The 25,251-nt window shown below is 39.2% G+C and overlaps 1 protein-coding gene and 2 long non-coding RNA genes across 12 annotated transcripts in view; 2 read left to right on the top strand and 1 right to left on the bottom strand.

Annotated features, from left to right (window-relative positions):
- Positions 1-6,700, bottom strand: part of anks1ab (ankyrin repeat and sterile alpha motif domain containing 1Ab) — a 61,278-nt gene extending 54,578 nt beyond the window's left edge. For 3 of the 8 annotated variants that reach the window (XR_003593745.1, XR_003593746.1, XR_003593747.1), the window contains exon 1: positions 1,258-1,805. Coding sequence is in view for 4 of the 8 variants with exons in the window: in XM_028003968.1 (XP_027859769.1) it covers positions 1,258-1,548 (291 nt within the window). In the remaining 4 variants the exon portion in view is untranslated. Of the gene's footprint in view, positions 1-1,257; positions 1,807-2,168; positions 2,565-6,578 lie in introns of those variants that run through there. The other 5 variants (XM_028003969.1, XM_028003971.1, XM_028003968.1 and 2 more) reach the window with 4 other exon arrangements.
- On the top strand, positions 1,267-24,471 carry LOC114136153 (uncharacterized). Of its 3 annotated transcripts, XR_003593749.1 has the most exons (6): positions 1,267-1,383; positions 21,690-22,448; positions 23,680-23,738; positions 23,867-24,022; positions 24,129-24,159; positions 24,319-24,471. It is a non-coding gene; the product is annotated as an uncharacterized LOC114136153 (long non-coding RNA). The 3 variants fall into 3 exon arrangements; XR_003593748.1 differs by lacking the exon at positions 21,690-22,448; XR_003593750.1 differs by lacking the exon at positions 21,690-22,448 and having other exon boundaries at positions 24,104-24,159.
- On the top strand, positions 12,023-12,485 carry LOC114136154 (uncharacterized). Its single transcript, XR_003593751.1, has 2 exons — positions 12,023-12,225; positions 12,363-12,485. It is a non-coding gene; the product is annotated as an uncharacterized LOC114136154 (long non-coding RNA).
- Positions 24,472-25,251: the final 780 nt, after the last annotated feature.

The following is a 25,251-nucleotide window of genomic DNA, read 5'->3' as shown; positions in this document are numbered from 1 at the left end:
ATGCTGTTAGGATTCTGTTCTTCGGTGGAGACAGGTAAGCTGGTCAGAATCCATGAAGAAAAGCTATGAAATGATGCAAAAAACAGCAGCACCCCAGCTCTTGATACACAGCCAGAAATGCAATAGAAGAGTTTTGATCACAGCATTTTCATGGGTTAGAATGGCTCAGTCAAAGTAAACTAAGGCTTGGAAATTAATGTTTATAGACATTCTCTAATCTGACTGAACTAGAGCGCTTTTGCAGAAAAGAAAAGAAATTAGTCTCTTGATGCACAAGTCAGCCTCCTGAAAATTTATTTGCATAGAGTAGTTCTACAAAGTAATGACTTGCGTGTCTGACTGCAGATACACACCACACTTTTCAGATTTTCATTGTAAGAAAATATGTCAAAAAGAGATACAATTGAAGTGTGTAGTTGTGATGTGACAAAATCTCAAAAGTTTCTTTTTTTTTTTTTTTTTTTCTGTGAACAGCTTGCATAAGGATTAAAAATTGTGCATAAAGTAAAGAACCTTGATTCTGAAGTGGAAAAAGGTCATGGCTGTGGTTTAGCAAAAACATTTTCTTCACTGACTTTTTTTTGTCATATTTAAAAGTTTATGTTTTGGAAAGAGACATTTTAAATAATTTCACAGTGTTTACAAAGCTGAAAGGAGGGGTTGGCATTCCAAATGCTCAGAAATCACAAGTCAAATCTTTTTCAGGATATGAATGGGAACTGAAGGAGGTGGGACAAGTGGGTTGGGGGTACAGAGGGGTTAGTGAAGGATTGCTCATAGTGGGCTCAAAAGTAGATGGCGCAAGACGGAGCAAAGGAGCCAGAAAAGAGCAGGAGGAGACACTAGAAGCGTGGGTCGGCCCCTGAGACATGTACTGAATGGATGTGGTATGACAGCACAAGCCCAATTAGTCTTGGATGCCAGGGCTGCTACAGGGAGGTCGGTGCAAGTGATCAAACCATTCATGCATTCAAGCACTCGCCCGCAGGCGTTCTCTGCTGACAGCCTGGGTAAAGTTACTCCATCACTGCTTCAGCTGGACTCCTGATCACACTGCTGCCTCCGCTCTCCTCCTCTTCCTTCCTTTCCGTTTCCTGAAATGTGCCGCTAAATTTGTCTATTTTTTTCCCCACTAATCTGTCCTCTCTTTTCTTATCACTCCCCTTTTTTTCTCATTCACACACAGCGACACACTCCACAGTGCCATTCCTCCTGCCATCTACACCCTCATGCTTGTCCCGACAGCTTGTGTATTACCTCATCCCACTCAGATGCAAAGGAAGGCATGCGCTCGATGGACGGCTGCCCAGAACTGCAGTTAGCCACAGAGCCACTGCGGTTTCCCAGACCTCCGTCCTCCTCTCCGACCGGAGACGCCAACAGGTCAGAGTCTGACTTTGACAAGTTTCGAATCAGTTCCAGGTCTGCAGGTCTCACTTTGATCACAGCTGCTGATGGGGACTCAGGTGAAACTTTGGTACCATCCTGTAGGTCAGCCTTGGGATTCTGGATAACGCTGGTTGTGTTATCTGGAATGCAGTCAGCCATTGTTGCAGGGCTGCAAATTGCAACTCAGTTTCATCCGTTGTGACGATGCAAAGATTAATCCAAAGTTTTATGGAGCCAAATGATGGACTGAAAAGATACAGATTAAAATGACATGAATACTGTGGGCTCAAAAAAATGTCTTTCCCAACAAACAAAGACACAAAGGCTTGTGCTACAAAGTTCCCCTATATAGAAGCAAAGACGGCATATAAAGGAGACACTTGTGGTTCACAGAAACAATAACTAAGGCCCACCCACAAGTTGCATCCTGTTTCCCTCCCCTCGGTAAATGGCTGCCTTCTTCTGAGACTCCTACACTCTCATATCTACTTTAAACTGCCTCAGTAAGGGAAGTTATTTTGAGCGGTTATAATAAGCCTTAAAAATAATCATAACAGAATTCTTAGTGAGTAAACCAGCATTAAAAGACAATGAATGCTCCAACACAAATAAGCAAAAGCATACTATATGATCCACACAGTGGCGCACAGCTTCAATTAAGAAAAACACAAAGAGACGGTAAAGTACTCCCCAAACCACTGCATAATACTTAGTGACTGAGAGACAAACTGATCACTGTTAACAAAAAAAGAAAAGCTTTTATGAATCTGTTTTCTTACCTGACTTTATAAAATCCCGGTGATTTCTTTCCCTACGTTTTCGTGTCTGTCCTGCTCTGATGTCGCTTCCCATCTCCAGGAGGACCAGTTTTATCTTGAAGTGAGAATCAGAGGACACGCAGATCCCAAAGCGCGGCCTTACACAGACTGACAACTGGGATAATCAGGTTACTGATGCACTGGCTGGCTGCTCCATTTTTAAGCAGTGCGACTTGGGAATCGTCTCTCACTGACTCTGAGTCTAAGGTCACAAAAAGGAACTTGGCTGCTTTATTGGGGTGATGACATAAAATAAGTACACTTTAGGCAAGTAGATTGTGGAATTTAAATAAAATATTTATATCAGGTCTAACTTTTTAACAACTGCTCATTCTGCTCATATCAGTCAAATCAAGTGTTAAAGAGATATTTGAATTCTGATATCACCCACTTAAAAATTGTCATAACCAAGCAGTTATGTTCTTGGCAATAGCAAAAGCTGGAACCCTTTTTATAGTTAGGTGCATCAAAAACTACTCAGGAATGGATTCAGAACTAGAACACAAGACATTTAAAAAATTATTAAAAACCATTTTTGATCAGTCAGTGACTTTGTTTTTGTAAGTCTCATGAGGTGCCAGTAAAAGATGCTCAATGATTAGGTTTCGATTTATCATAAAATCCTATCGTTTTCTTTTATTGCTGTGGCTTCATTTTAAATCCTAAATATTTGAATTTCACAATTACATATTTATGTAAGGCAAAAAAAACATCACTCGGTATTTTATCTCTGTCTGGTTGGATCTGGTAGAATAAGTCACATGACATCTGCAGATGTAGACAAAAAAAGTAAAGATAAAAATGTCTATGGCATGCCAACACCGGAGGAAAGAGTGCTCACACTGTGTGCTATTTATGACTCTTCTAAAAGGGAGCTGAAGCTGACAAAAGAGTCTCTTGCGAGACATCCTTAGTATTCACAGCAACTATAGTTGTGCACAGAGAGCCTTGTGCCCTGTGCCCTCAATCAGCCAAGTTCCTTGCAAACTCACCTCTCCCCTGTGGGCAGCGCTGGTGTGTGCATGACATAAAAGATAACATCCTTCTCCCACCAAGGACGGGGCGCTGTGCCACAGACTGCTGAGGTTGGCAATAAGAAAAAGCCACATCTAATGATGCACGCTAAATTGCACATCTAATGATCTCTGTGACGGTGATGAGGGTGAAGCTGTTTGTGTCATCCACACCTTCTGTGGCATTTAAACAATCGAGGCTCTAGAAAACAACGTGCTCAAGATAAAGTGACTGTCATGTTTCTTTTTGTTTTTTTATTCTTTTTGTTTTACTATGGACCTCTTTTGTGTCTGAAATAAAGATTGATTGATTGATTGATTGAATGATGTCTTCACGGCATATTAGAGGGACTAAAATAAAACATGAATCCCCTCCTTCAGCTGGCTGGATGCTGAGCCTCGGGCTGAAGACAGTGGTGACTCATGAACGAAACGCTCACTGTGCAAGTTGCAGAGAGGCTGCGCGTACTGTAAACACTCCCAGTGAATCGCAGCGCCGTCATGTGTACAGGATTTTTGCAGGAAATTGTTTCCCTGATGTATACATGCCTTTTCAGGACTCTTGGGGATGTCTGTGATGTTCCTTCCGCCAGCTGTAATAGTTTCCACTCTCACAATTGGCATTTTTAATTACACAGTACACATTTTAATACCTTCGCTGCAATGTGTGCCCTGTAGAGCCAAACTAATCAGCTGGCATCACGGAGATGGAGCATGGGCCCACTGGAGATGGAGCATGGGCCCACTGGAGAAACATCTAATAAAGTGAACCAGCCACAGTAGCAATTACCTCCAGACAGGTTTCAGAACAAAGTAGCCTAAATCAGCCTCTTATAAACATCATAATTTATGTTTTACATTTCCCTTTCTGCGGGGAAATGTGGACCCCAAAACACTTAGGTGGTTTAATGTACTCTGCTTGGCTTGTTCACTTTGGAGAGTTTCAAACATGCAGGCGAAAAACAACAACAAAAAAATACCCCCCAAAATAATATTTGTTCCCTGAAGCAGTACAGGTATCATTTATCCAGGCCATCATTTTAAAATCTTTAAAATGTTTATCCCAGGAGTCACTGCACATTCAAAGAATTATTCTATCTTACTTACAAAGACAAAAAAATTAGGACAGGATTTACAAACAATTTGGTTTATGAATTTTCTAATATCTGCATAACAGTTTGAAATGCAGGCAGTAAAAGTTACTAACAGTTTAACATTTATTTTATATTTTAAGATCTTAAGTCACAGGTGTCAAAGTCCAGTCCTCAAGATCCGCTGCCCTGCAGGTTTTAGAAATGCCACAGGTACAAAACACTGGAATGAAATGGCTTAATTACCTCCTCCTTGTGTAGATCAGTTCTCCAGAGCCTTGCTAATGACTTAATTATTCTATTCAGGTGTGATGCAGCAGAGGCACATCTAAAAGTTGCAGGACACCAGACCTTGAGGACTAGAGTTTGAGACCCCTGTCCTAAGTAGTACCTTTTACTTTCAGGCAGTATTTCTTAAACATTTTCCCATTACAAAATTCACTCTGAAGTGATGGGCTGGAATGACATACTTTAAACAGAGGAAACAGCAAATCTACCTGCTGTTTGCTCAGAATGGCTAAATATGAGACCGTTGTGAAAGCTTTCCAGCAGACGCGGAACAGAGCTGACCTCCCAGCAGGGAAATAGGAGCGCAATCGTGCAAGGCTGAATGAAAACGTAGTGCTGGATATCCGTCAGCTTCTGAGAAGGACAGAGAGGAAAAAGGAAAAACAAAGAGAGGCTGAAGGGATGAGACAATCTTTTCTCGGTTTCTATGAGCTCAGATGCTAGTCATCCAGGCTTACTCCGTGGATTTTCTCAAGCACTCGCCAATAAATAGCGTCTGAATCATTTATTGTTTGCGGGGAAAATGATAGAAATTCACCTGCAGAGAATGAATCAGACAATTCTCAACAGGAGTAGGATGATTTTCTGGCATTTCAACCAAGATAACTGGATGACTCAATGATTACTGGATCTATTTTCATCAAATAGAGAGATGGGTTTCTTCCAAATGCTGATTTGACATACTGTTTTCTAATGTCTATCTTTAGAATAAGGTTCAGTCTAACTGTGCAAAGATGTAAACCCAGGACAAGAAAATTGTTTCTGGTGCAAAACCAAAATTGTTGTTGAAGCTGGTTCTTAACTGATTTTATGAAATAAAGTGAAAAATTGACTTAGTTTGAAGAGCTATGTCAGTCACATCAGTGCATCACGAAAAATGTCTCTTCCACCAAATGTTTGATATCTTTTAAATGCATTCTGATCACCAACTTAATCTGGATATGTTTTATTCAACAGTCAGGATTTTTGACAAATCTTACCAATTCCAAATTTTAAAAATGTTAAGTGCCATTAACTCAACAGTGTTTATAAACAAGGTTGCAAATAATGTTCAGGTGATAATTGTGATTAATAAAGCAGTTTAAATCACTGCATTGTTTTACATTCAAATGAGGAGTTATACTAACACAAACAGTCAGAATGAGGAGACAAGTTCCTGTTACTTCACTGCTTATAAAAGTGATTTAAAATGTTAAAGTGTGATTAATCAAATGTAAGCTATAAAAAGATTAAAAACCATTTTCATAAATTAGCTAATCTACTTAGAAGGATGAATTCTTCACCTTTCTACTCCACAAGCTTTATTACAAACAGAAGAAGCAGATAATTATGAGTATTTCAAAGGATTATATTTTTTACTTAGGATCAATAAATAATTTGAGTCTTCAAATCCATATGAAACTGTGATTTCTGTAAACAATTAACTTCATTATTTGTCACACGAAATCATAGGAAACTGACATCAAACACACATAAAGATCAAATGCCCTTCTATACTAGTGGACACTCCAAACAACGTCTAAAGGAGGGTATTAATGATTTGGAAACTGTACATTTATTATCCAAGAATAGGCCCCATTTTTGGGTCCTGCAGCACTTCTGCTAACAATATCAATCTAGGCACATGCTATACAATCACCAATATAGGAATATTGCATATCCATGTAACCGGCATAAGCTCATCTAAATGATAACAATAATTTATACCTCAACAATACTCAGCTCCAACACTAATCAGTTTTATGGAGAAGAGAAAAAAAACAAAACTAGAGGCTAATTAGACGCTTAACGACTCACACCTGGTAAACACACGGCAGACAGCGCAACACGGTCCTACCAATCAGATTAAAACCCAAGCTCTGCTGTTTCCAACAATATTAGAATCAACATACTATTTGCAAAACTCACTGAACCAACAGACAAAGAAGACAAAAAACAAAACTAATTTCCCGAAGCTAAAAAGCTAAATTTAGTCCTACCTTTACTGTGTCATCGCCATAATCTGTTTTAGAGTAAATATTTCTACTCAGGTCTTGTAATCTATTGTCCTTGTGTTACACTGATTTGATTCCTCACTATTTTCAACTTTTCTGTCTCCATGGATACCGCCTACAAACTCAGAGGACTTCTTTACCAGATCTCTCTGTGCTACCAGATCTCTCTGTGCTAAAGCTCTATTAATTAATGATTTCATCACTGAGCATAATATTGATGTTATGTTTCTGACAGAAACATGGTTGAATGATAATAATGAATCGATCGTACTAATTGAATCTGCGCCTCCTAACTACAATTTCTTCAATGAGAATAGAAAACACAAAAAAGGAGGAGGCGTGGCTTCAATATTTAAGAATACCATAAATTGTAGTAAAATCTCTTTGGGTCACTTCACCTCTTTTGAGTATCTTGGAATTGAGGTTAAAGGCCGCAAACGAACTTTGACTGTAACTCTATACAAAACTCCAACTTTTGTGGAAAATTTCTTTACTGACTTGAATGAGCTTCTATCTCTCATATGTATTGATTATGATTGTTTAATAATTGTTGGTGATTTCAACATTCATGTTGACAACCCCCAAGACAGAGGGGCAAAAAAGCTTGCTAATATTTTAGAGACTTTTGGTCTAACACAACATGTCAAACAAGCAACACACACTCAAGGACACACACTGGACCTGGTTATCAGTAAGGGTGTGAATATTTCCAATGTCTCTGTAACTGATGTCGCCCTGTCGGATCACTTCGCTGTTATTTTTGAAAGTTCTTTATCTTTTAACCCACTTGGACAAACAGCAACCATCACAAAACGTTTTCTCACTGAAAACACAGCAGAAACTTTTAATCAAATCTACTCTTCTTCCTCACCCCTAAGCTGTAATGATGTAGATAAGTTGGTAAATGATTTTCAGTCTAAAGTCTCAGATATTATTGATTCCATTGCCCCAGTTAAAATGAAGGTTGTGTCTGGTAAAAAGAAATCTCCATGGAGAAATGCACAAACAGTTAGATCTGCAAGACAACTCTGCCGTAGGGCAGAACGAAAATGGCGTAAAACTCAACTCCACGTTCATTGTGACATCTATAAAGAAAGACTACGTAACTATCATTTAACACTAAAACATGCAAGAGAGGCTTTCTTTGCAGATGTCATAAACAAAAACATTAACAATGCTCGAGCTTTATTTGCAACAGTTGACAGAATCACAAACCCTCCTATGACGTTACCGCCTGAATTCCAATGTATTGCCGCCTGCAACCAGTTTTCCAGCTTCTTTTCAGAGAAAATTCAAAAAATCAGAGGATTAATCTGTACATCCACTATAAAGTCAGTACCAATGCTGTGCCCAAACAAAACAAATACAGGAAAAATGACCCAATTTCAACTACTTAATTTTAAAACCTTAGAGGAAATTATAAGTCAACTAAGCTCCAGTTCCTGCTGTCTGGATGTTTTACCCACAAATTTCTTTAAGAAAGTCCTGCCTGTTATTGCTGCTGATCTGATCCAAATAGTAAACTCATCGCTCTCATCAGGCGTTTTCCCCCAGGCTCTGAAAACAGCAGTAATCAAACCACTTATAAAAAAGAACAATCTGGACAAATCACTAATGCAGAATTACAGGCCGATCTCCAACCTCCCATTCATCAGCAAAGTTATTGAAAAAGCTGTGTGTAAACAATTAACTAGCTTCCTAACTATAACCAACCTCTTTGACTCCTTCCAGTCTGGTTTTCGTGCTCACCACAGCACAGAGACCGCCCTCGTAAAAGTGTTCAATGACATCCATATAAATACGGACTGTGGCAGAACCACAGTGCTGGTTCTGTTGGACCTCAGTGCAGCTTTTGACACTGTTGATTATGATATATTACTGAATCGACTGGAGAGTTGGGTCGGACTCTCCGGTCCAGTGCTTAACTGGTTTAAATCCTACATAAAGAACAGGGATTTCTTTGTTTCAATTGAAAACTTTTCATCAAAGAGGTCAAAGGTCACATGTGGGGTACCCCAAGGTTCAATCCTAGGACCCCTTTTATTCAATATTTATATGCTCCCACTAGCTCAGGTTATAACAGGAAATAATATTAGCTACCATAACTATGCAGATGACACACAGCTCTACATTACAATGTCACCAGGTGACTCAGAGCCCATCCAATCACTGAACAGATGCTTAGAACAGATAAATGTGTGGATGTGCCAAAACTTTCTCCAGTTGAACAGAAACAAAACTGAAGTTATTATTTTTGGACCTAAAGAGGAACGATCTAGAGTCAATGCACAGCTTCAGTTATTACAACTGAAAACCAGCGATCAGGCCCGAAACCTGGGAGTAGTGATGGACTCTGACCTGAACCTCCAGAGCCACATAAAGACAGTTACAAAGTCGGCCTTCTATCACCTGAAGAACATTTCCAGGATTAAAGGACTAATGTCTCAGCCAGATCTAGAGAAGCTCATCCATGCATTCATCTTCAGTCGTATTGATTATTGCAACAGCGTCTTCACAGGTCTGTCCAACAAATCAATCAAACAGCTGCAGCTGATCCAGAATGCTGCTGCTCGCGTTCTCACTAAAACCAGGAAGATAGAGCACATAACACCAGTTTTAAAGTCCCTCCACTGGCTCCCTGTAGCTCAAAGAATAGACTTTAAAATACTGTTGTTAGTTTATAAATCACTGAACGGCTCAGCACCACAATACATTAAAGATCTGCTGTTGTTGTATGAACCTTCCAGACCTCTCAGGTCTTCCGGTTCTGGTCTGCTCTGCATCCCCAGAACCAGAACCAAACGAGGAGAAGCAGCTTTCAGCATCTATGCACCACAAATTTGGAACAAACTTCCAGAAAACTGTAAAACAGCTGAAACACTGACTTCTTTTAAATCTCAACTAAAAACCCACCTGTTTAGAATTGTATTTGAAATGTAATCAATTACAAATTTATGGATGGAACTTGACTTAATGCTTTGTTTTGATTATTGATTCTATATTGCATTGTGTTTCTGTGTTTGTAATGATGTAAAGCACTTTGAAATGTCTTGCTGCTGAAATGTGCTATACAAATCAAATTTGATTGATTGATTGATTGATTTCTCTTTAGCGCGCATCTGTGCCCTTCTGGAGCTTTACGGTCATTTGCGCAATGCATTTCCGCTAGTTGTGATTGGTGAATGATGTTGATGTTCAGATTCTATTGGCTATTAGATGTGTCAATCATCCAAGTCCACCAATGGCCTGCAGAAAATCTTACCCGTAGGTTTGGGTTTCCGACTCAATGCTCAACGCTTTTATAAACCAAGAGTGCCCAGGACAGGACTTCTCATTAGTGTTTCACTGTAATATTGTTTCAAAAACCACTGTTATTAATTGCAGAGAACATTTATATGAAGATATAACTTGGGGAAGGGGGGGGGGGAATAAAAAAAGAGAGAGAAATTTGTTATTGCACACATGGTGCCAAAATGTCCAAAAATGGCACATTTTGAATGTTCGCCTGGAATTTTATCAAGTAATACCTTTACAAAATGTCTATGCTTCATATTTTTGGAATGAAATTTGGTACAGTAAGTTTTGAGAACCTGTAGTTTGGATTGCTAGAGGTTCTGGGTTTCAACTGCATGCGTTTAAGGAAAAGCCACATTCCATAATGTAGGTGAATTATGTATGTGAATTAGAATTTATTATTTCTATTTCTTATTTTTTCACTGTGTGCCAAATGTATTTGCTCAATAATACAAATGCTGATTTTTAGACCTCTAGAGCAGTGGTTCTCAAACTTTTTTCAGTGATGTACCCCCTTAAAAATATATTTTTAGTCAAGTACCCCCTGACACGGGCAAAACATTTTTGGAATTAAAAAGAGGTACAGTGCTGTAAAATCACTGTCTGATTTATTAAAGCCAAACAACTTATATCAGTGAACCTGACAAATACATCCATATTGCAAACATTGCATGGTTAAACAAAAAAGAAAAACAGAAGACGGTGACCACCAGGAAGGTATAAAACCAGTCAAACCGTTTTATTTTAAAGGATATTGAAACTAAATATTGAATATAAAATTCAGTGCATGAACACACATTTATATTTTTTCGAACTTTTTACAAAATAATTTTTCCCAAGACTTATTATGAGGAGCCTACTGATTTTTTAAAGATATTCTGAAAAGCTTCACGTACCCCCTGCAGTACCTCCACGTACCCCCAGGGGTACACGTACCCCCATTTGAGAACCACTGCTCTAGAGTATTCCATGGAATATTACCTTTATTGTGATACCTGAACCAGTCAAATACACTTTGTAGTTCCTGAGATATATGGAATTCATTTGGGGAGTCATTTGTGAGAACTGTCCAAAAAATTTACAAAAAAAGAGGCTCTGTTACCAAGGAGCTAAATTAAGATTTCACCGATCTGATTAAAGGAGGGGAGCGCGGACTAATTTTGATATCATCTCCAAATTAATCTACAATGGTCTGGCTCATCTTATTTTGTTGGATATTGATACTAAACTATATGCAATAGCCAATTATTAGCCTGTTGCATTGAAAGTTAATACCAAAACCTTCCATTGTATGTTATTTTACAACTTTCAGAGAAGTGCAGGATGCTTCTTTTGGAGGTAAAAATTAATTTAAGAATATTATCAATCTGCAAAGTGAGTCTGAAATTTACGTGTGCAAACAGAATATAAATGTAACATTTTACAAGTGTATTTGTAAAATTACAATTTTACAATTGAGAGGATACATTTTCTTCACTGTCAAAGCTGCACAGTAGCTGCGTTATGCAACACCTTTTAAAAATATTCTGAGATTTTGCCCACGTTTCAATGTCCATCCACATGGGGAAACAGAAAGTAATGTCCCAGGACACAGACCAGTAAAATGTGCTTAGTGCACATTCACAAAATACTGTGAGACTTTAATGCACTGAGATGAGGTTTTGTGCTTTTCATGATGCTGCTTGAGACCTGAGGCTAAATGCATGAACAATGTGACAACGAAAAGCTTTGCACACATCTTTTCTCCACAGGAACATATGAATATGCGGTGGAAATATGTGCATGACATGCATTTTTGTAGAACCACGAGGGAAGATGTCTTTAAAGCTATTTACTTTGGATATGGTGAAAAGGGGAACAAAGTGAAGCATTTAACATAAAATGCACTTCCAGCTGATTTGCATGAGGATTTTTTTTCTCTGGTTTTGTCATACTTATTTATTTAGGAGGGTTTATAAAACTGCTCCTAATAGAAATACATTATGATGCCTTCTGTGACAGGGTTAAAAAATTCTAGATGAAAATAATCTGTTATAGGATAATAAGCTTTTGCTTTGATATTTTTCTAATTCAGGTTAGACAACAACTACCTTTAATGTGCACCATGTGTGCATTTTTGATTCACCCTTGTTAAGAAGCAATAATATTTTCTGTAACATTTAAATTCTAGAATGTGTATGTGATCCTTTTGTTTGTGAAATGTTTGTTACCTTTTGGGTGTGTCCTTGTAGCGGCCATCTTGGAACCTACCAAAGAGGAGGCCCGCCTCAAACCCAGCTCTTTTATAGAAAGGCCCATGTTTGCCGGACTTTGATTGGCTGGGCAGTTAATTGAGAAGGTGGGGACAACAGTATATAAGAGGACTGTTGGCTGAGCCAAAAGAAGGAGAAAGCTTGAGAAGATGTCATTTTGTCTTGTCTGTGAGCCATGCTGTGCTGAAGGAGGCCTAATAAACCACCTTTGTTTATGCTACAGCCAACTTTGAGGAGTTTTTTCTTCCACACCACACCTCTCAGTGTAACAGTGGTGTCAGAAGTGGGATGGTTTACGCCTGTGAATGAAGGAAGACGACAGGCTAAATGAGAGGAGTAGGACGTGGTAGAACTCGTGGGACAAAGAAAAGCCCCCTTTCTGAGATGGAAGAAGGACAAAGCGGAGGACCAGCAGAGCCGGATTCATTACCTGAAGGAGCCATGGCTGGTGAAGACATTTTTGAACCGGTTGTGCGGCCTAAGCAGACCACAGTTGGTGCTGTGAGTAAAGAACATTCTGAATCTGACATCTTTGATGAAATAAGAGAATTTATGCGACGTTCTAAACAAACAGAAGCAATACTGCTTGATCAGATTAAACAGTTGCGCAGTAACATGCCAAAACTGCGAAGTGATGTTTATGCTGAACATGAGCTGTCTATCGAGACTGGCATTTCTACAGAAGCAGCTTTCCCAAAGCGAGAGACTAGGACACTGTCTCAGCTGTCTGCAACAGAGGAAGTCCAAGGAGCCTCTGATTACCAAGCTGAACCTCATTCTCCATCTCAGCCCCAGCGGCATATAGCACAAGGAGCTCCAGCACAAAGAGTGGAACCAACCCGGGGAGGTGATCCGAGAATACCTGACCTTAAGGAGGGTGAGGATCCTGAAAGTTTTTTCATACGTTTTGAACGCATTGCTAAAACATGGGGATGGCAACCAGCTGAATGGGCTGCTAGAGTAGTCACATTATTGACTGGAAAAGCCCTTGAGGCATATGCTGGAATGGATGAGGACCAATCTGACTCTTATGACGCTATTAAAGCTGCTGTGTTGTCTAAGTTTAATGTAACAGAAGAGACCTACAGATTCCGGTTTCGAAGCATCAGTGTTCCAGTGGGAGAGAGTGTACGTGAAACCTACGGTCGGATAAAGGGACTCTACAAGCGATGGATGCGGCCTGACAGTCGGAGTAAAGAAGAGATTGGGGAAACAATCATTTTGGAGCAGTATCTTCGTGTGCTTCAACCAGACGTCCGCACATGGGTGAAGGAGAACAATCCAAAGACTGGAGAAGAAGCGGCAGACCTGGCTGAACATTACCTGGCTGCTCACAGAGAACCTTTTAAGTCAAGAGAGACTGAGAGACCAATGTCTATGGAGGTAAAACCTCCAGGTGCAACTAAGGCTGACAACTTGGACAAGAGGGGTGGTAAGAAGTATACACAGTCTGGACTAAAGTATGGTCTCATTTGTTACTATTGTCAGCAGCCTGGTCACAAAGCTTCTTTATGTCCATTAAGAAAAAGTAAGTCAGTAGAGTTATGTGTGGTACCTTCCAAAGAACATAATTATGAACTTTCTGATGACATGATTCCACATAAATATGTAGTTGATGTGGTGATAAATGGCAAAGCTGTAAAAGCTCTTGCAGACACAGGTAGCTCACAAACTCTGGTGAAATCATCCTTGTTGAGTAATGTACTGCCTAACTTTAACAAACCGGTAAACATTACTTGTGTTCATGGATGTCAGAAAGAGTATCCAACTGCTGATGTCACTATTAATGTTGAAGGACAAGCTTTTATGTTGACTGTTGGAGTTTTGAATCAGTTAGCATATGATGTTATCCTAGGAGAAGATTTACCAATCCTAGACAGTTTGGTTCAAGAAAACTCGGTGGCTTCTTCCTGTGCTGTCACCACACGTTCCCTGAAAAAGGGTTTAGAACCTCTGCCAGATGTAGATGATGATCTGTATGAAGTAGGAAATAAAATCAGGAAATCAAAACGACAGCATAGACAGGAGAAAAATAGGAACAAAAGCAGGTCAAAACACCCTGAACCTGCATTGCCATTAACTCCATGTATTGATTTCCAGTGGAAAATTCCTAATAACTTTAAAGAGAGACAACCTGGAAAAGTACAGAGAACAAGTTAAAGATCATATGGAGAAGGCTCAACATAAGCAAAAGGTATGGTACGACAGACGTGCCCGTGAAAGAGAGCTGAAGACTGGCCAGAAAGTCTTAGTACTCTTGCCCAGTGGGCCAAGTAAGTTGCTTGCTAAATGGCAAGGACCCTACACTGTGGTTAGAAGAGCAGGACCAGTGACTTATGAAATTATCTGTCCAGAAAAACAAAAGTCAAAGCAACTGCTTCATGTAAATCTATTAAAGGAGTATCATGAAAGAAATGTTCCAGAAATGGATGTGAAGCAGATCCTGATGGTACAAGATGTTCAGCCAGAAGACAGTGCTGTGTTGAAAGATGGGGAAGCTGAAATGAGTCCATGCAGAGAATTGACCAAATCTGAAAAGGCTCCTAAGCATCTGACTCCTGATCAGTGGCAACAGCTGGGTGAGATTAAACAGTCTTTTCCATCCCTGTTTGCAGATGTACCTGGGCGAACTGAAATTATAACACACAAAATAACTTTGAAAGATACAACACCTGTTCATCTTAAGCCTTACCGGATTCCAGAAAGAATGATGGATCCACTGAAAAAAGAGGTCCAGATGATGCTGGAAATGGGAGTTATAGAGCCATCAAGAAGTGAGTGGTCAAATCCCATTGTGTTGGTTCCTAAAAAAGACTCAAATCAACTACGTTTTTGTTCTGACTTAAGAAAGTTAAACAGCATTTCCTGTTTTGATTCTTATCCCATGCCACGCATTGACGAGCTACTGGAAAGACTGGGGAAAGCCAAATACATCACAACATTAGATTTATGTAAGGGTTACTGGCAAGTGCCTTTAGATCCATCCTGTAAGGAATACACAGCCTTTCAGATTCCAGGAATGGGTTTATTTCATTACACGGTTCTACCATTTGGTCTTCATGGAGCACCAGCTACCTTTCAAAGGTTGATGGACATTATTCTTAGTGACTGTTCAAAGTTCGCTGCTGCCTACCTGGATGATGTTGTGATCTACAGTGAAACTTGGGAGAATCACCTACAACATCCTAAAGGTGGTAATGGCAAGGATCCAGAATGCTGGTCTCACTCTGAATGTGAACAAGTGTGCATGGGCACAAGAAGAAGTAACATATCTGGGCTACCTTGTTGGCCATGGACAGATAAAGCCACAACTTGAAAAAGTAAGAGCCATTCAAACAACTCCCAGACCTCAAACAAAGAAGCAAGTGAGATCATTTTTGGGCTTAGTTGGGTGGTATAGAAGATTTATACCCCATTTCTCAACTTTGGCAGCCCCTCTGACTGAGTTGACAAAAAGGTCTACTTCTAAAATTATGTGGAAGGAGGACTGTGAACATGCATTTCAATCTTTAAAGAAACTGATTTGTCAAGCTCCTGTTTTACAGAGTCCTAACTTTTCCGAGCCGTTTATTGTTCAAGTGGACGCTTCAAATGTTGGTCTTGGAGCAGTGCTAGCTCAGGGAGAAGCTGGTGAAGAGAAACCTGTCCTTTTCTTAAGTAAAAAACTTTTTGACCGGGAGAAAAAGTACTCCACAGTAGAAAAGGAAGGACTTGCAATAAAGTGGGCTTTGGACTCTTTAAAATATTATCTCCTAGGAAGGGAGTTTACTCTGCAAACTGATCACAGACCTCTGAAGTGGATGCATTCCAAGCAGCATCAGAATGCCCGTATATTACGTTGGTGCCTCGCCCTTCAGCCATACCAGTTCACCATACAGCATTGTCCAGGTAAGAAAAATCTTATTGCTGACTACCTTTCTCGTTTACCTGAGTTTTGTAAACCAGAGGGGGAAGAAGTGAGTAAATGTTAAGAAGCAATAATATTTTCTGTAACATTTAAATTCTAGAATGTGTATGTGATCCTTTTGTTTGTGAAATGTTTGTTACCTTTTGGGTGTGTCCTTGTAGCGGCCATCTTGGAACCTACCAAAGAGGAGGCCCGCCTCAAACCCAGCTCTTTTATAGAAAGGCCCATGTTTGCCGGACTTTGATTGGCTGGGCAGTTAATTGAGAAGGTGGGGACAACAGTATATAAGAGGACTGTTGGCTGAGCCAAAAGAAGGAGAAAGCTTGAGAAGATGTCATTTTGTCTTGTCTGTGAGCCATGCTGTGCTGAAGGAGGCCTAATAAACCACCTTTGTTTATGCTACAGCCAACTTTGAGGAGTTTTTTCTTCCACACCACACCTCTCAGTGTAACAACCCTGAATATTTCCACATCATAATAAATATGTATTAATTTATTGAACATTGGGGTCTGTCAGCTTTTTTTGGAATACTTGATGCAGACGCATCTGTAAATATGTCTTATATATGAAACACTTTAACTTTTTACCTCTACGTGAAAGTTTGGTCAAACTTTAAATACCTGTTTTACAAAAAAAAAGTTAGTAAATTAAATCCATTACATTTCAAATTTGGTAAAACTGGTGTCAATTTACATGCGGATGTCAGTATATTTGTGTACAAGCAGCTGTAATAATGAAATTGAACAAAGTTTTGTGCTTTTCAGGTAAAAAGCATGAGGGTGAAGACAGAGACAATTTCAAAAGATAATTCAAAGCCAGCTTTTTGCGCTTTAACAGTTTGCATCTATACAAAAATTTCTATTCGATTTTGGTGAACACTTTATCTTTGCTTGTACTTTCTTAAGTATTCATAAAACTGCAAACATAGATGTATACTTAGCCATCATTTATTTTAGATCAACACTTTCTTTAATCACTCTTTTCTTATGGGCAATTTTCTCCCTCATTTTTTTGTTTTCTTTCTCTCACTTGCAATTTGCCTTCCAATTTCTGCTTGTGTTTTCACCATGAAGCAATAAGACTCAGAAATGAGAAATCTGACAAACATTGCGATAAGTGTCAGGTGTCTTTTAGCGAGCAGTGTTGCCGTGCCAGTTCAGAAGAGATAGCAATCATTCCCAAGCAACCAATTGTCACACTCAAAAAAGTCACGCTATTGCAGCACTTTACCAGCACATGATGCATAGGGAAAATGTATCATTGGTTCGGTGTGATAAAGAAACGTTAATTTGTTTCCTAAGCTGCAAGGCGTTGCATGACGCTGCTGGAACCCCCCACCCCCAAAAAAACAAAGATAAAAATCAACCTTCAAATATAACATGGTAAGATTAGGATCAAAGCAAGCAGCATATAAACACAGGTATTTGTGTGTTATGCAGCCATCTGTGTACATGTGTTTCTGCATACACTTGACACTGTATGTGAGCAAGAAGCATACAAATGTCCATGTGTCGGGTTGGTTCTCTTACAAAAATCAATGAATAAAGCTCTTTGAGTCTGAAATTGCCAACAAGGGTGGCTTTTTTCATATAGTACATGAAATCATCATTTCAACAGGTTATTTTTGTCTGATGTTAACTTTAATTTGATTTGTGGAAACATATAAATGCAATGGAAGGAAAAACAGAAGTAATTTGTATGTGGGCAAACACTTCCTCACAGGACTTTAAAAGTACTATTTTCACAGAACCTTACTTCAAAAGCTCTGGGCTATCCCTTTAAATTAAAATGACAGAATTTACCAAAAGACCAGTGTGGAGACAGATTCAGAAGGGAGCAGGTAGAGCAGAAAAGAAACGGTTGGATAATTAATCCACAGTTAACACTGACAGTTCACAGCCAGGTCATTTCGAGTGTAATGCCACCATAATAACTGTCCTTGACAAGCTCCATATCCAGCTGGTACTGAAGATGTACGTCTAAATGATAGTAATGGTATTGGCAGTCATGAATCAATCAGATATGCTCAATATATTCAGCTCTGAATCAGGAAATTCATTCTCAGTGAAGTGGAGGACAATCCATTACCATTATGGGCCAGCTCTTCAATGTAGAGTCAGAACGCAGATTGAGACAGAAGATATTTATCACCGCTGACAGCTGCAGGAAAATATATTTTTGAGATCTTTGACATAGTCAAGCCTCAAAATGTTCTCTTTATTGTCGCACTGAGCTACTTGTAGAACAAAGCGGGTTCTCTACCTGGCCTCAAAAGGGTTTATTGCCAAGCCTAAATCTGTCTTCATCTTCAGATATCCAGAGCCTACCCAAAGGCTTTTAGCCTTTTTAACTTCTGAACATCAAAGAGTTGGAGAATAAGAAACCTCTTTTACTTTAAATAGATTCTGCCCTTCTCTCTATACTGAAACCATTTTTAGAAGCAATTTTACTTGTTGCAGGAATGAAAGGCAACATGAGTACTATGGTACTCAAGCTCTCCCTTCTGTCTGATATAAAAGATGAGATCACAGAATTTTTTTTTCACAGCGTTCCTTTTGTTTGGTGTGAATGAAATTTTACTATTTTGTTTGAAAACCCCAGTCAGTAAAAGCTACAAGTATAGAAACTGAGAAAAATGGATTGTAAGAGATAGTGGTTTGACAAAACATGAACTCTAATGGAAATAAAATCTCAAAATAGAGCTTTGCTTTAAAGGGCTGAATAATTCATTCAGCAGGGAGCTTACTTTCTAACTTTAATCATGACCAAAATATAGGAGAAACAATCCACATCTCTCATGGCTAAAACTGCATGGTCTGCACTTTTTTGGTCGGTATTTTAACTTCACATAGGAGGATAGAACCAAAGGGAAGGGAAGCACTCAAGTTTGAAAAATCTGCATATTTTCCTTTTGGAAATTTACAACTCCTGCAACTTAGACAGAAAGTTTCTTCCGTGTTTTCTGAAAATGTAGCACTCAAAGAGTTTAACAGATTTTGTGGATGTCTCAGTTCCTCATGTTGATATAAGAACAACGGTGGTTTCACAGTTTACATATATCAGTTGTCCAATTTTTTTGTGATCTAGCAAGTTTCTGCAATCTATCTTTTACTATCCCCAGAAAGTTTACGAACATCTGAGTAAATCTTGTTAAGCTCTGTCTACCCTGAGGGCAGTTTAGAGGTATTGCTGCTCTAGTTAGAACTACAAATAGTGATGTGAAAATGTATTTGCATCCTCACAAATTTATTCTGTTTTTGCTATTTTTGGAACAGCAAAATTCTTCAGATCATCAAACTATTTTTTCAATTAGATTAAAACACTCTCATTGACCCTCAAAAAAGTCACCCCTAAATAAAAATGACCCTTTCTGATATTTTGTTGGGCTACTTTTAACTTTGATTACAGCACACATTTGCTGTGGCGTTCTATTTTTCGTCCAGATTGCCATTTAAAAATGTACCAGAAATTATACTTTGAACTGAGAAGAGAAGAGAGCTTTGGAGTTCAATATGTTTTCTCTTTAGTGCAACTAAGACTCTTCTAACATAGTTTCTGGTTAATAAGTGGCTTAACAGAAGGATTGTGACAGTTGTAGCCAATGTCCTGGAAATGTCTGTGTGCGGTGGCTCTTGAATCTCTCATTCCAGCTGCAGTCCATGCCTTCTGAATCACCTCTAAACTTTTAAATGGGCTTTACTCCAGAATCATTTCAATTCTCCTTCTGTTATTGGTGCACCTTTTACCTCCAAACTTTTCCCTTCCCTGAACTTTCCATTAATATGCTTGGATAAAGCACTGTGTGAACAGCCAGCCTTTTTAACAATGACCTTTTCTTGTCTATCATCTTTGTGGAGGGTGCCTGTGACTGCCTGCTAGACAAGGGAACATTTCCCCATAACTGTCAAGATTAAAACTTTTCGGTTTTTAAAAACTTTATTATTATATTTCCTAAAAAAAGAATATTAGGCTGAGACATGTAACTTTGTGTGCAATAAATCTATAATACCACAAGGTATTATGTGACTGCATCCTCTGAGTGATGCAAAATAACAAGCATGTGTGTTTGTGCACATTAAATGCAGAAATAGATTAATAACACTGGACAGTTGCATGCTTACAAGAGCAAAAAAATCTAAACCATTCATGTGACAAACTCCAACTAACGAAAGCAGACTGATCCACACACTTGCACTCTCAACCTCCAGCTTACAGGCAATTTATAGAACACATTTTTCTGTCAGAGATGGCCAGAGGAAAGCCTTCTGCAACATTGGAGAATATGACTTCACACATAGAGGCCCCTGCTAACCAGACTTGTAAACCGACAACCTTCATCCTGTGCAGGAATAGACATTTCCACTGCTCACATTGAAGCTCAGAGGAAAAGTGATATGTTTTATTCTGAAGGAAAAAAGGGCAAAAAGACCATAAAGTAAAGCACAGGGAAGACAAACACAGTAAGGTTCAAGCAAAATAATAAAAAAAGGAGCAGAAATAGATTAGAGGGCAAAGGAAACTTACAGCGATGGTTGAGATGCAGCAATAAGGGAAAATTACCGTTTACACCCAAACCAAACCAAGAAGGTCACTACTACTTTTATATGCATGCATGGATGAGAACCATATGTTGGAAATGATGAGGACTCTGATTAAAAATTTAAGTCCTTAAATTGGAGGTGAAATTATATATCAAATATTGAGCAGCTGAAGGTTTTTCCAGATTTACACTTTTGGAGATCTTAAACATACAAGATGGCTTCCTGTGAGTTTCAGCATCTTAGATTCACAACATGGTATTAGGCTCTATTTCATGGCTGTCCAAAAATATTTTAAATTGCATTAAATGGTATCTTTGGTGATGTTAAAATGCAGACTTAATTTTATTTCTTGCCGCTAAAATATGACGATAATGAGCAAACACAACTGTAAATTCCTACACAGCTTCTGCTATACATCCATTGTCAACTACATTTAAAATTAACTAATCAAAAGGCAGAGTGTTTGGTTTTTTATAACCAGGAAAGCTGGTTGAATTATGACCACTAATGTGATTTAATGTTACTCATTATCTGATATGCTGCTGACCCATCACATAAACTGTGCCTGTCCTTTTGACTTTAGAGAACTCATCTTTTAATACATAATGGTTTGCATGCAAATAATGACAGCTGAATATTTTACATGGATATTTATAAAACATGGCAGAGTGGAGATGGTGAAGTAGAAAGCTGTGCGGTCGGCTGGCCACAGGCGGGCGACCGCACAGCGGGTTGCAGAATATTTATTCTTAAGTGGAACAGCAGGAAATATTACAGCATCTACACTCAGAGAATTTACTCAGTGACAGCAACTTTTTCTACTCACATTGTGACATCTTGCTGATGGTCTCAAGAACAACCTTGTCAGTAAACGTATGCTGTACAGTTGTACAGTTAAAGTAGCTGCACTTGTGTTGCGCTGACAGTAAATCAATTCTGCAGGGAGCTGAAATAACAGTAATTCCACCTCACTTCCTGGTCACTGACAAGACCCCCCTAATCGAATCAGACTTAACTGAATCTGATGTCATTCACTGGCAAACAAGGTAAGCTGTGCAGTACAACATCTAACATCTGCAGCTACTCTGCTTTGTTTCCCCAGATGGTGTAGCATAGGACGTCCGCATCGGCCCTCGGGCCCATCAGAGCCCCCGTTGGCCAACACCACCGCGGCTTGGAACGAGCATATTCAAGCAGCTCTCCCTGAGGCACAGGAAAATGGATATTGATCTGGAGCCATGACTAAATGGATTAAATTACAGAGTAGTGTTGGTAGTGCGGCAGCAGAGAGAATGAGACAAGAAGGAGGAGGAGGAACAAGAGATGGCTAGGGAGACAAAACTAAATGAGAAAGGTGGTAGTGGAAGTCTGCTAAAATCTTTGCCTCACAGACTGATTTCTTTCTTGAGCATTCCTTTAATCCACAGCCCAACTAGCAGCCCGGTGCAATCATCCTTGCTCGCCGTACTCCCCAGCATCATCCTGGTCTTCATGCAGCCATGTGCCAATTGGCTACAGAGGAGTAGCTAGACAGAGGATTATTGTCCTCCATTCAGCCAAGGCTGTTGAGTGGTAAGACTGCTAAATGTGTGCTGGGAGCAGAAGAAGACTCACAATCATGAATTCAGAACCTGAATAATTCCGCAGAGAGCGTAAATCTGGACGAATCTGGCCGTCAGTCAGTCACAGTCAAAGTTGTTTGCTATAAACAGTTAATCAATCAGCAAACCTTAAGCCTTTCTCCTGCACAGCCTTGCTGATGGGCCCAGGGGCTGCGGAGAATCGTTTTCTGAGTGCGTCTCCTGCGAGCTCTGATATTCGGGACATTAATGCATTCACTTGTGACAGGAATATCAAAGAGGTGAGAATGAACTGCACTGGAAATCTGTAAAAACTGAAGAGAAATTGCAGCAAACCTCAAAAGACTTTTACTCTGCCCTACTTAGCCTTTAGACCTAAAGCATTGCTATCAGTTTAATGCTTCAGCATGATCACAGACACAAAAATTCATAACCTGCACTGTAACAAATGGCTGTAAAAACTACAGCATGAAAATACCGTAAGGTGGCTGGATTTTGAAAATACAGCTCTTACTGTGATCTGAACAGCGAAATACTTTTTCCGCAACAGCAAACAGCAACAAGAGTTGAACAGTTTAAGCTTTCTTGTGTTGGGTCTTTAGCCAACGTTGTGCACATCTAGTTTACTAACCCGCAATTTTAGGTGCACGAATTACACCGGTCTTCGCTGGATGGATGAGGATAATAGAGTTTCGCCTCATCACAGGAAATGAATGTAGAGGAACATTTCTTAACCAACATTTAAAACAAACTGACTTGTTATAAACCTTCCTGAATATAGAAACCATGGAAAACTAAGAATCTTCAGACATGGTTGGTTTGAGACAACAAAACATTTTTTGAGAATGTGGATGTTTGATATGAGCTTCATGTTGCCCTTGGAGGTATCATAAAGGGTGGGGCATCCAAGAACTAGAAATTAAAATAGATCTTATCTATCAGTTGGCTCCTGAACAAGTTTGGTACCACTTGTATGCATGTGTAGTGGAGTAAATATCTGAGTATGAGTATGAGTATGGGAGACTACAAGCTAATTGCTTGGATTTTAAATTGTTGGCGTGCAGCAAGAGGGGTTTGCACAGCTGTGTGCATATTTATATTTCAAGCTTACAAAGTTAGGCATAGTGATTAATTGTGATTAATCAGCCAGTGCCAGATTCTGCTATGGGCGACTGCCCAGGGCAGCATCTTGTGGGGGATGATAAGACCGACCCCTCACCCCTCTCACCGCCCCAGATACTCCAATTGTCTGTGTCTCACTGTAACTTCCATCCTTCTGTCCATAGACTAATGGATGGAAGACAAAGTGAGATAGTGCCATCTTACTCTATCTGCCAACCTTAGGTCTACAGATAGAGGCACAGAATGTACAGAAGGTGTCTCTGTCTGCAAACATAGTATATGGATAGAGACATTAGAATGTATCTGTCTATGGAAATGTCTCTGTGTACCTGAGTATTAAGTTAAAATTAAAACTAATATCACTGAACATTGTTATTTTTCTAGAACCAGCATCAAGGGCACAAGCGGGTCCAGCAGCGCCTTTTGCAACCTAAAGTATTTTTTCATAGGTGAGAACTATTTTAATAATGGTTTTACAAAACATATTTGGTAGTTCACAGGCATATAATATAATAATGTACTATGTACTTAAAAAAAATAAAAGGGTAGTTTTGAAAAGTCTCCCATCTGTTTTTAGACAATTCATAGACCTCGACCCAGAAAGCGGAACAAAAGCTGCAAACGGAAAAGTGACATCAAAACCAACAGGACAACTTATGCAAAACACTAGGACATCAGTGAACCCATGTGTATCCATTCTCCTCTTTCATGAACCAGTGGAACTTTTAAAAAGGTAAAATTACACATTTACACACAATCAGTTCTCTTATTCCATCTCTATCCCTATCTGTCTTTTTCTTTGCCTGTCTCTCAGTATCTGTCCTGTCCATTTCTAATAGACAGACAGGAGGACAACTACAATGAAGGAAGGTCAGAGAGAGTGTCTGTCCACTAAATCTTTCCTTTTCATCCTGTCTGTTAAACACAGACAGGATGAAAAGGATCCATAAATGCATGTATCCATAAATGCAGTTTAATGTGCTGTTTCTTTCATGTATTAAAACATATTTTTCTTTCTTTATCTTCTAGCAACCCTTTGATGATTTCTGGAGAAGTTCAGAACTGAGACCAACTCAGAACTCATCCATGTTGGTTTTGTTTGGCTGTTCACCAAGTCTTAAACTTGCCCAAATGTCTGAGCTGTACTGTTGGGGTTCCAATAAAGTTTTTAAAAATATGTAACTTCAATATTTGACATTGCTGGATCCCTTCCTTCCTTCAAAGGAAGAAAACAACAGACATTTAGAAGGCTATATTACAGTAATATAGTAATAAAAATGACAGTAAAACTGCAATAAAATCATAGTAAAACTAATAAAATTACAGTAAAATTGTAATAAAAGTACAGTAAAACTGTAATAGAATTGCAGTAAAACTGTAATAGAATTACAGTAAGGTTACTGTAAAGTTACTGTAATTTCTTTACCGTAAAAATTACAGTAATTGGCTGGCAACCCTGTTCCAGTAAGTTACTGTAAATTCTACAGTGACTTTTTTTACAGTGTGACTCTGAAAGCCTTCTGTCTGTTGCAGCTTATTTTAGCATCATTTCATCCTTAATGCAAACATTTAAAAACTGAGCCAAGAGTTTCTGTTCAGGAAAAGATCTCAGCATGTTGTCATGAATCTTAGCAGGGACTACACAACCAGAAGATTCAGAATTCGTATGCAGGAAGAACAAATAGAGAGTAAAACCGGGATTTCATTTGAGTAGACTGCTAGTGGCCGTCCTTCAGAGCTCTATAAAGCAAGGCTATCTTAGCCCAGACTGTGTGGAGGATTCAGGTCCCACAGGAGGAGTTTTATCTCCTCAGCTGCCCTGGGAGCAGCTAACGCTAAATATCCTCCAGGAGAAAGAGGAGAATATGATTTAGCTCCTCTTACTGATTTACCCAAAGGAAAACACAATCTAATGTAGAGGAAATGCATCTTTGCCACATTATATCTGGTTGTGTCTAACCA

Source organism: Xiphophorus couchianus, chromosome 20 (genome assembly GCF_001444195.1).
Source record: "Xiphophorus couchianus chromosome 20, X_couchianus-1.0, whole genome shotgun sequence".
Lineage (NCBI taxonomy): Eukaryota > Metazoa > Chordata > Actinopteri > Cyprinodontiformes > Poeciliidae > Xiphophorus > Xiphophorus couchianus.
This window is presented reverse-complemented; position numbering and strand designations above follow the sequence as displayed.